At 36.0% G+C, this 11,388-nt stretch overlaps 1 protein-coding gene across 1 annotated transcript; it reads left to right on the forward strand.

The window, feature by feature from the left end:
• The first annotated feature begins 1,489 nt into the window (after nt 1–1,489).
• On the forward strand, nt 1,490–4,104 carry LOC148239769 (large ribosomal subunit protein eL15z-like). The gene is made up of 4 exons (XM_088211217.1): nt 1,490–1,626; nt 2,162–2,328; nt 3,142–3,339; nt 3,586–4,104. The coding sequence occupies exons 1-4, from the start codon at nt 1,623–1,625 to the stop codon at nt 3,829–3,831; spliced, it is 615 nt and encodes a 204-aa protein (XP_088067343.1). The 5' UTR covers nt 1,490–1,622; the 3' UTR covers nt 3,832–4,104.
• The last annotated feature ends 7,284 nt before the right edge of the window (nt 4,105–11,388 follow it).

Genomic DNA, 11,388 nt, shown 5'->3' on the forward strand with positions numbered 1-11,388 from the left:
ATAATACAACAGAGGTGTACGAGATTGACATGGAGAAATTGAAAAATCTCATCACTTTAACAGATTTCCGTTGACGATTTTCTAGCGTCCTGCCTTGATAGTATGAGTTGGAACTTGCATCAAGAATTTATTCTTAAAGTGCTTAGAACTCCATATGTTTTGAATAGGGAATTTGAGTGCAACTTAAATGCATAAACTTACTATTTCACCATTGAAGCACCTTGTAAGCGCTCCATAATTGATTGGACTTGGAGTATTTGCGAGAAGATGCTCGATGCAGGGACTTATCAGCTGATTGATATATATCTCCGCCAACTTATTTTGATCGGTGTGGTTTTGATAACGGCATTGGTATGGATGATGGCGACGGCGGCCATCATGGATGGAAGCTTTGGCAATGAGAAAGTGGTTCCTCAAGGGGATAAAGAGATGACGAGAAAAAAACTTACTGAGTGATGGGTTTTGGATTTTTTTTATAGCTCTGTTACTTCAAAATTTTAACAAAGCCACTTTATTAACTCGATAGCTCAAAAGTATAAACACGTCCTGGTCCCTCCTTTAATGAATTCATTGTCATAGTTTCCAACAAGTCAAACTCGACCATACAATATTTTTATATTATTTCTATTAATTTTTTTTTATAGATGCTACATCCATAAAAATATAAAAGATGCTAATATTAGTAAATAAAATATATTAAAAATTGTTATTGCTATTGAATTCATATATAAAAATAATAAAAAAAAATTATCATAAATATAAATATTGATATATATTTAAATACTGATTAAAACACCTAGATTTAAAATCGAAGACCTCGTATTGGATCAATTTCATCATTGATGGAGTAGTTTTGATGTAGAGTAATAACATATAGGTTATGTTAGATAAATAAACATTGCTTGTATTTGGATTTCACTATCTCTAATTTTTTTTGTTTATGAATACAATGTTTGTGGTTTTAGTCAAGCATGAGCTCCCGGTATTGGACAAGATGGTAATGGTGAGAAGCTTTGCTTGATGAATGAAGACAATATATAAAAACTATGGGAGGCTACACAAAGAATGATGAGGGATAAAATTTGCAAACTATGAGACAAATAAGGTAGAGATCAACATTTTACGTGATGGAGTCTCGAGATCGATGAAACCATATATTCAATTTTTTGTGCGAGAGAAAAAATGTGGTTTGAAAAAGATGTAAGTCTTAAATAAGATGAAAACTCTGAGAATTAAGAGTTTTAAATTTTGTGTTTGAGTGTTATATATAATCAACATGACATGAACATAACTCAATGGTAGTTAAAAAACTATATATGTTTTTAACAAGCACGTAATATTTAGTCCCGAATTGTGTTAAAAAAAAAAAAATAACAATTAGTATGAATAAACAGTGAGGATTTTATTTCTTAAAAAGCGTCGGCCCAATAACCAACGTCAATTGGGCTCTATGATCTAGTTGGGACCAGAAACAGGACGGCCACTGTGATCAGGTTTCAAGGGTACTTTCGTCTTTTCAGGAAGGACTTTCGTTTGTCTAAACCCTAATCGAGACTCCGAAGAGATATATCATCACGCTTCGCACTTCCTCAGCCGAAACTGCAGAGCACGGGAGCTCAACAATGGGTACGCTGTTCTTGTTTCTTGCGATTTTTCTTTACATTTCATGTTTCAATGTAATCTAGACCCATTCATTTGCTTGATTACTGTGATAGTCATTTCCTAATCCATTTATGTATTCGCTATTTCTACAAATCTGCAAAGGTATGGCATAGCTTTTCTTTTGTTTTCAGTTAGAGGTATATTGAGTTTCTGATTTACGGATTTATAGTTATTGTTTTTTTCATTATTTTTTTTTTAATCTAAAATCGCCTTTTGTCTTAAGTTTAGGGAAGAAGAAACTACCATCTTTGATGTCCTGTTATGTTGCTCTCTGAATATTGGTTTGATAATGTGTTTATAATTCAACAAAATCGACTGGTGAATTTTATATTTGTCGTTCGGTAGTTTATCTAAGCATAGAAAATCATTGTCTGACTAGCCATGGATGTTTGGAGATGATGCTTTTAGTTTCCCTTTTGTTCAAACCTTCTGGAAAACGTTTTTGTACTTTTATTAGCAGAACTTCCATTTAAAATTTTTGGTATTATGTAAAAATCAGGGGCTTACAAGTACGTCTCTGAGCTATGGAGGAAAAAGCAGTCAGATGTTATGAGGTTTTTGCAAAGGGTGAGGTGCTGGGAGTACCGTCAGCAGCCGTCCATTGTTCGATTGACACGTTCCACTCGCCCGGACAAGGCTCGTCGCTTGGGCTACAAGGCCAAGCAGGTAATTTGATTTGAAGGTTATTATGGAACTAACTTTGATTCGAGTCCTGACATTTACATTATCACATGGCACATAAACTTAATCTGTCATGATATTTATCAATGTGGTTGTAGTTTGTGGATTACCACTCTAAAATGAATGGATCAAATAGTGTTTTACAAGGAGAAAGATCATAAGTTAATAATGTGTAAAAAAGTAGTTTCAGTTTTTATTTTTTAATTAATATGTTTCATTGCAAAAGTGTCTAAGTCAATTATGAATAACACAAATGTCAATTAATGGAGTTTAAAAATTTTTAGATATTATTTTTAGTCTTTTTAGAAAATTATTTTTGTTTGTGTTTGATTATCCTACAAGAACACCTCTTATGTATTTTCATGATGGAAAAATTGCATAAATGCATGGGAATTTGAAAAGTAAAAGGTAGAAACTTTTTGAAACCCAAATAGAGGCTAAGTCTCTATTTGGAATCCCCTTTGGTGTATGAGTACATATTAATCTAGAACTATAAAACATTGTACTAAATGGAGACTTCTTGTTTTCTTTTTTAACTTACTACTGCTATTGGACAATGCAAAAGTTTGAACAACTGCTCCGTGAATTTAGACTGGAGTGGTATTGCTTGGAGTTTGTGATGTAATTTGCCTTTGTGGGATTTAGTCTTGTTGCTGTATTCGGTTTTGATTGCTCCAATGTACATTGTTTCAGTTCTATAAACAAGAACAGAGTGTTGTTTGTTCCTCATAGTTTTTGTTGCTCTAAGTGACCAGTTATTGGAGTTATGGACTTTGGCTTTGTTGACACTCTTTACAGGGTTATGTGATTTATCGTGTGCGTGTAAGGCGTGGTGGACGTAAGAGGCCAGTTCCCAAGGGTATTGTGTATGGGAAACCCACAAATCAGGGTGTTACCCAACTGAAATTCCAAAGGAGCAAGCGTTCTGTTGCTGAGGAACGTGCTGGTAGGAAATTGGGTGGTCTTAGGGTTCTGAACTCCTATTGGATCAATGAGGTTTGTTATAAAACAAAATTTGTGCAACCAATGTGGCTTCAATTAATCAAAATTTGTAATGTGTTTGCAACTGCTTTTTTTTTTAAAAAAAAAAAAAAACTTTGCTTTCAGTTTCTCTTATTGAGAGATGTAGATAAAGAGAACCAATTATCTTTCATCTAGGGCCAAGTTGTGAGATTTTGTTATTGTTTGATATGAATAAATTTTCCAGATAGTGATGCTGTATATCTTTGTCTGTCCTTGCAGGATTCTACATATAAGTACTATGAGATAATCTTGGTTGATCCTGCTCACAATGCAGTTCGAAATGATCCAAGGATCAATTGGATCTGCAATCCTGTTCACAAGCACAGAGAACTCCGAGGACTTACTTCAGCTGGAAAGAAGTACAGAGGCCTCCGTGGCAAGGGACACTTGCACCACAAGGCAAGACCTTCAAGGAGGGCAACTTGGAAGAGGAACAATACACTGTCTCTATGTCGCTACCGTTGAACTTAGAGAACTTAGTATTTTGTGTTTCTGTTTTGTTTTGGGATACTTATTTCTGTTGAAAGGATTTTGCACACCAAGACAACTAAGTTTCAATGTTTTTGTCAACAGTATTGGGTTATTTTCTCTTAAAATTTGTTTCCAGATTTATTCTAGGTTAAAGTATCTGTCATGTCTTTCAGTGGGTTTTCCATCTACTATGTTGGTGATGAGAAATCTTTGACTATTGTTTCTGCACCTTTGCATCTATTTTCTTCTATGACCATGTTGTCGGGATGTGTGGCTAGTTTTCTTTCCTGCGATGTTTTGTTTGTTGCTGTTTAATGTCATAGACTGCAGAAGCTTCAGTTTTAGGCCTTTTTTAGTGCTGACTGACCAGTTTCTTGTTTAAGCCGAAGCTTCAGTATCTCTTCGTTGAAATGCAATATTGTTGTACTAGGTGATTTCTTGTTAAGTTACAGTGTTTTTTCCCGGGTGACTTCTTCATAGAAAAACTCCTGTGATTGCAATATTTTACAAGTTTTATTAATTCATTTATTGGACATGGAAGATGGTAAATCCCAGAACGACAATACAAGAGTAGAGGAAGATAATCATTATGCAACTGAACCGGGATTTTTTTCCTTTTAAAGTTATAAATTAACTTGTGCATAACTATTGTTGATGTAGGTTAATCCATATCAATAATAATGTGCTGAGAAAAGGATAAAATGATAAATTCCATTTTCTTGGTTAATTTTCTTCTTGTTGGCATTATAAGAATTCTCCATTATTGCCTCCATTCTCATTTTCTAAAGGCAGCTTGATTGGATTAGATGATGTATATGAGATTTCATTAATGTCAGTTAGTATGTATAAAATTTATTAATATTTAAATTTAATTATATTTGAATAATAATTTATTTGTATTGAGAAGATATTATAGTTATATATCTGAATAAATTTTTTATTTTGTTCATACTTTATTATATATAGTAATAAAAAATAATTTTAAAAAATATAATATTAAATATAGATTTATATAAATATATAAATAAAAATATAAATACATATATATATATATATTTAAATATAATGTATATATATATTTATATATAATTAAATATATAAATACACATATACATGTATAAATTTATGGATATATGTAATAAAATATATAGATAATTAAATATATATATATATATAATCGATATAATTAAATATATTATATTCATGTATATATAATTAAAAATATAAATATATAAATACATATTTATATATAAATATATATATATACAATATTTTGAAAAGAAGAAAAGAATATAAGAAGTGTTGGGTTAAAAAAAATTAAAAGAGAAGGATAATATTGTAAATAATAAAAAAATATGGATGGTATAAAAAAAATTATTAAATTATTATAAAACTATCAAATTAATAATTTAAAAAAAAAAGAAAATCATAATTTTAAGAATCATGAGTCAACCACAAAAAAAAATATCATGTATTTATTAATGTAAACAAACAAAAAAAAAATTATAAAAAAGTATATGATTATTATTCAACAATCATTCAAATAAATTTTTAGTTTCTTTAGCAGTGTGGTCCATGAAGTTTTAATTTATTTTTTTTTTCAAATATAAAAAATGATACCTTAATTTTTACATAAAATCAGATTATCTGCGTATAACATGAAATAAAAATATCATTTTTTTTATCAAACCGCACTGTATATTTGAATATATTAATTTACTGATATAGTTAATAAAATAATTAAATTAAATAATTAAGACAAATTATTTAATTAATTTATGAAATTTAATACTTATTATAATTTAATTTTTAACATTTTTTATTATAATTTAATTTTAATATTTTATATTTGTTTTAAATATTCAGTTTTTTTATTTTTTATCAGAAAAATTTAAAATAGTTGTACTATATTTGAATATCACAAAAAATAGTTCAAAATAATTACTTTGACGGGTTATTAAATGCATCCATTAATAAATTAATCATAATATTATATATATTTTATTATTAATTTAATTAATTAGTTAAAATTATTTTTTAAAACATTTAAAATTTTACATTTTTCAATTAAAAATTTGAAGAATAATGGACAAATAAAAAATCGGGAGCTAAATTATAATAAAAAAATTAAAAATTAAATTATAACAAATGTTAAATTTTGTGAAATAATTTAGTAATTTGTCTAAAAATATAGTACATTATTAAAATTATTAGTTAGAATATAAACATATTTTACTTTAAAGTTTGTCATTACAATACAAATGAAAGTAGTAAAAATTAAAATTACTATTTAAAATTTCTTTGTTTAATTTTAATAATCAACAATACGTGTTTAAATATTAACTAGTCAGCTATTGATAACATTAAATTTTTATTCTATGTTATCATCCATATTATCACATTATATTATTTTTAATAAATAAATATTATTTATTTGATATATTGAATCCATAATCTTATATTTTAAAATATTTATTAGAAAAAAGTTTAAAAAGATAGTGTATGAGAAGTATTAAAAAGAATCACATAGAAAGAGAAGCTCTACAAGAGAGATAAAGAGAGAGAGAAAGGGCTCAATGGCACAACCACTATAGAAGTAAATTAAAAGACACATTTTATAAGGCGGACATTGCTCGAGGAGAGAAAAACTTGACAAGAGAGAGACAACACAACAAAACTTGTTAGAAAATTAAATTTTTTAAAAAAAAGAGATACTGATTTTGATTTGTTTCGAAAGGGAGAAGTTATCTGAACAATGAGGAAGTTATAGGAGAGAGATGTATATTACTTTTATTAAGATTAATTAATTTGAAAGTTTACTAAGTTTCAATAAAGTTCATAGAAGAGTCAAGAAAATAAATACTGACTATTTTTATTAGAAAAATGAATCAACACATATATATATATATATTATATTTATATATCAAAATTTGCCTTATGTTTAGTTTCATTTTAGCCATTGAAAAAAAATACCATGTACCATTCATTACTACAACAAAATTATTCTTGGTGTTTTCTATAATTGTAACGGCCCCGAAAAATTTAAAATAAAATATGTGTATTAAAAATGTCAAATGCGGAAGCGAAGTCAAAATTTCGATTAACATCCCTTACACTAAAACCAAAAATGTGCTCAAAATATAAAAGATCAAACTAACTAAAAGAGAAATTTGAAAGTAAAAGCTATGAATATGACTATGGAGTCTTTAGGCGTCCCCTTCGTCGTCTTCCTGCGGAACGGGCTCAGGAACAATGTCTTACTGATCTGAAATGATTAAATAAGGAATGAGCTACACTAGCCCAGTAAAGACATCACGATATCTCACTGTCATAGAGGTAAAGGTGGGTAGAAAACACAAGAAGACCAATAGAGCATGATTTACAACAAATCCTTTTATTAATAATAAAACCTTTACCATCCACTTACCTCGGTGAAATTCATAAAACTGTAGCGCCCGGACCGGGAAGAAAAGAAAAAAAAAAAAAGCCACGTCGGCAGCCACGTCAGCAGACCCGGTCAGCAGTCCCGGCCAACCGAGACCTGCCACGTGGCAAAACCACGTCGTTCTAAAAAGGGCCACGTTGGCAATCCGCGTGGGCGCGATCGGACGGTCCAGATCAAGCGTGCGATCGGACGACCCAGATTTAAACGCACGGACGGCCCAGATTTAATCAAAAACGGACGGCCCAGATTAAAACAAAATGAACGGCTGAGATCAAAAGGTAAGGGGTTATAAATAGAACCCCCACACCAGACCATAAACCCTAGCCGCCTGCCGCTCGCCGGAGAAGACGAACCAGAAGCCGGCCGCCGCCACCCGCCGCCGCACCGGAGGAACTTCCGACCGCCGATCGAGGTAAATTTCGTACCCCCGACTCGTTTTTCCACGCTGATTCCTCCTGTGGCCAAATCGGAGCCAAAATCCCGGCCGCACGGCCGAAGCCCAGCGGTGCCGCCGCGCCCTTCTCGGTTTTTGCCTCCGATGAGACCCTTCCCGGCCTCCGTTTGATGCAATTTTTATATCACCGTGATCACCACTCTTTTCTCTACAGGTTGACCGGAGCCGAATCACCAAAACACGAACCTCGCTGGAGAGCCGCCGCACCCGAGAGCGCCGCCGCCGGTAAGCTCCGTTTTTCCGTGATTTTTTGGCCCCCCGAGGGCCCTAGGGTTGTTTTCTCGCAGGGACCGATGCGAGTGTGGCCGAATTCGGCCAGAAACGGCCGAAAACAGCCAACCCGAGGCGAATCGCCGCCGCCAGCGGCGGTGCTGTCGCCGGAGCACGGCGGAGCCGCTGTGCCGGAGTTGCGATTTGGGCCGAATGGGGCCCTGGGCCTAATTTGGGATTTTTTGGAACACGTGCAGGTACCAGTAGTGCGTTTAAGTTCCCCGAGGAAAATTCAGGGAAAATTAGGGACAGCCTGCAAGCGCACTGTGAAGTCGTGTTCGGACCCCGAAACGAGTAAGGACTCCTCACTCTATTTCCTATCACGGTTTTAAAGTCCAATAAATGATAAAACGGTATTTCATGAATCAATGAATGTGTGAAATTGCTTAAGGTCGCTAATGGAGCCCGAGTCTAGTGTGTTTGTCGGTTAACTGTTATTTGGCCTATTTTACAGTTTTGAATACAGCATGAGGTTCGATGTTTTCATTTTATAGTTTCGTGTGCATATTTTACTGTTTTATTGATTATGGATTGAATGACCGGGATATTGGTGCTATATGTTGTCTGTTTGGCATAAATTATCGTTTTGCTTGTTTGTATGTGATTGATAATGCTGACTGAGGGAAAAGGAGAATGAAAGATTATGTGAATGGAAATTGTATAATGTGTTCAGCCCGACTAGATATCCTGGGAGATGGTGGACGGACCGGGTCCGTAGGGAACCCTACCGAGATTGTGGTCTCCCATACCGGACGGGGTATGGAGATCTTGTGTGTTTTGGCGCCCATTCCGGACGGGGTATGGGGACGGCCTGTTTCACCCTCATACCGGACGGGGTATTGAGGTTTATGGTTTTAGCGCCCATACCAGACGGGGTATGGGGACGGCCCGTTTCACTCTCATACCGGACGGGGTATTGAGGTTTATGGTTTTGGCGCCCATACCGGACGGGGTATGAGGACGGCCCTGGAATCCGATGACGAATGTTAAAGGTTAACGGGTAGCGGGACCCCTATGGACCCCACGGATACTAGTAGGCTGGTAAATAAGGAAAAGATATGTTGTATAATGATTGAATTACAAAAGGCGTGATAAGTGTTATGTTTTACAGTTTATATGATTCCATGATTATGATAATGTTATTGCTTTCGTATATTATTTTATAAATTCTACTGAGGTAAGTGGATGATAAAGGTTTTATTATTAATAAAAGGATTTGTCGTAAATCATGCTCCATTGGTCTTTTGTGTTTTCTACCCACCTTTACCTCCGTGACGGTGAGATATCGTGATGTCTTTACTGGGCTAGTGTAGCTCATTCCTTATTTAATCATTTCAGATCAAGAGGACATCGTTCTCGAGCCAGTTCCGCAGGAGGACGACGAAGTGGACGCCTAAGGACTCCATAGTCACATTCGTAGTTTTTACTTTCAAGTTTTCCCTTTAGGTAGTTTAATCTTTTATATTTTGTGAGCACGTTTTTGGTTTTAGTGTAAGGGATGTTAATCAATTTTGTCTTCGCTTCCGCATTTGATATTTATAATATAATTTCCATTATGAATTACCGGGGCTGCTACAAAAACAATATACGAAAGCAATAACATTATCATCATCATGAAATCATATAAACTGTATAACATAATACTTATCACGCCTTTTGTAATTCAATCATTACACAACATATTTTTCCTCATTTACCAGCCTACTAGTATCCATGGGGATCCATAGGGGTCCCGTTACCCGTTAACCCTTAACACTTGTAATCAGATTCCAGGGCCGTCCCCATACCCCGTCCGGTATGGGTGCCAAAACTATAAACCTCAATACCCCGTCCGGTATGAGGGTGAAACGGACCGTCCCCATACCCCGTCCGGTATGGGCGCCAAAACACATAAGGTTCCCATACCCCGTCCGGTATGAGAGACCACAATCCCGGTAGGGTTCCCTACGGACCTGTTCCGTCCACCATCTCTCAGGATATCTAGTCAGGCTGACCACATTATACAATTATCAATCTACATAATCTTTCATTCTCATTTTCCTCAGTCAGCATCATCAATTCACATACAAACAAGCAAGACAGTAATTTATGCCAAACAAGACAACATACAACATCGGTTTCTCAGTCATTCAACCCATAATCAATAAAACAGTAAAATATGCACACGAAACTATGAAATGAAAACATCAAACCTCATACTGCATTTAAAACTATAAAATAGGCCAAATAACAGTTAACCGACAAACACACTAGACTCAGGCTCCATTAGCGACCTTAAGCAATTTCACACATTCGTTGATTCAAGAAATACCGTTTTATCATTATTGAACTTTAATACCGTGATAGGAAGTAGGGTGAGGGGTCCTTACTCGTTTCAGGGTCCGAACACGGCTTCACAGTGCGCCTACAGGCTGTCCCTAATTTTCCCTGAATTTTTTCCGGGGAACTGAAACGCACTATCGGTACCTGTACGTGTTCCAAAAAATCCCAAATTAGGCCCAGGGCCCCTTTTTGGCCAATATCGCAATTCCGGCACGGCGGCTCCGCCGTGCTCCGGCGACGGCGGCGGCGATTCGCCTCGAGTTGGCCATTTTCGGCCGAATTCGGCCACACTTGCATCGGTCCCTGCGATAAAACAACCTTAGGGCCCTCGGGGGGCCAAAAAAATTACGAAAAACCGAAGCTTACCAGAGGCGGTGCTCTTGGGTGCGGCGGCTCTCCGGTGAGGTTCGTGTTTTGGTGATTCGGCTCCGATCAACCTGTAGAGAAAAGAATGGTGATCACGGTGATATAAAAATTGCATCAAACGGAGGCCGGGAAGGGCCTCATCGGAGGCAAAAACCGAGGAGGGGCGTGGTAGCGCCGCTGGATTTCGGCCGTGTTTTCTGGCCGTTTGGTCGGGATTTTAGCTCCGATTTGGCCACAGGGAAAATCAGCGTGGAAAAACGAGTCGGGAGTATGAAATTTACCTCGATTGGCGGTCAGAAATCTCCCCGGTGCGGCGCTGGGTGGAGGCGGCCGGCTTCTCCGGCGTCTGGTTCGTCTTCTCCGGCGAGGGCAGGCGGCTAGGGTTTTTGTGGTCAGGTGTAGGGGTTCTATTTATACCCTTTTGCCTTTTGATCTCAGCCGTCCATTTTGATTTAATCTGGGCCGTCCGTTTTTGATTGAATCTGGGCCGTCCGTGCGATTGCATCTGGACCATCCGTGTGCATGCTTGATCTGGGCCGTCCGATCACGCGTACGCGGATCGCCAACGTGGCCCGTCCCCGGGTCAACGTGGTCTTGCCACGTGGCAGGTCCTGGTTGGTCAGGACTGCTGACTGGACCTGCTGACGTGGCTGCTGACGTGACGCTCTTTTTTTTTTTAACTTAATAAAAATAA

This window comes from Carica papaya, chromosome 9 (assembly GCF_054855325.1).
Source record: "Carica papaya isolate Zhongbai chromosome 9, ASM5485532v1, whole genome shotgun sequence".
NCBI classification, from domain to species: Eukaryota; Viridiplantae; Streptophyta; class Magnoliopsida; order Brassicales; family Caricaceae; genus Carica; species Carica papaya.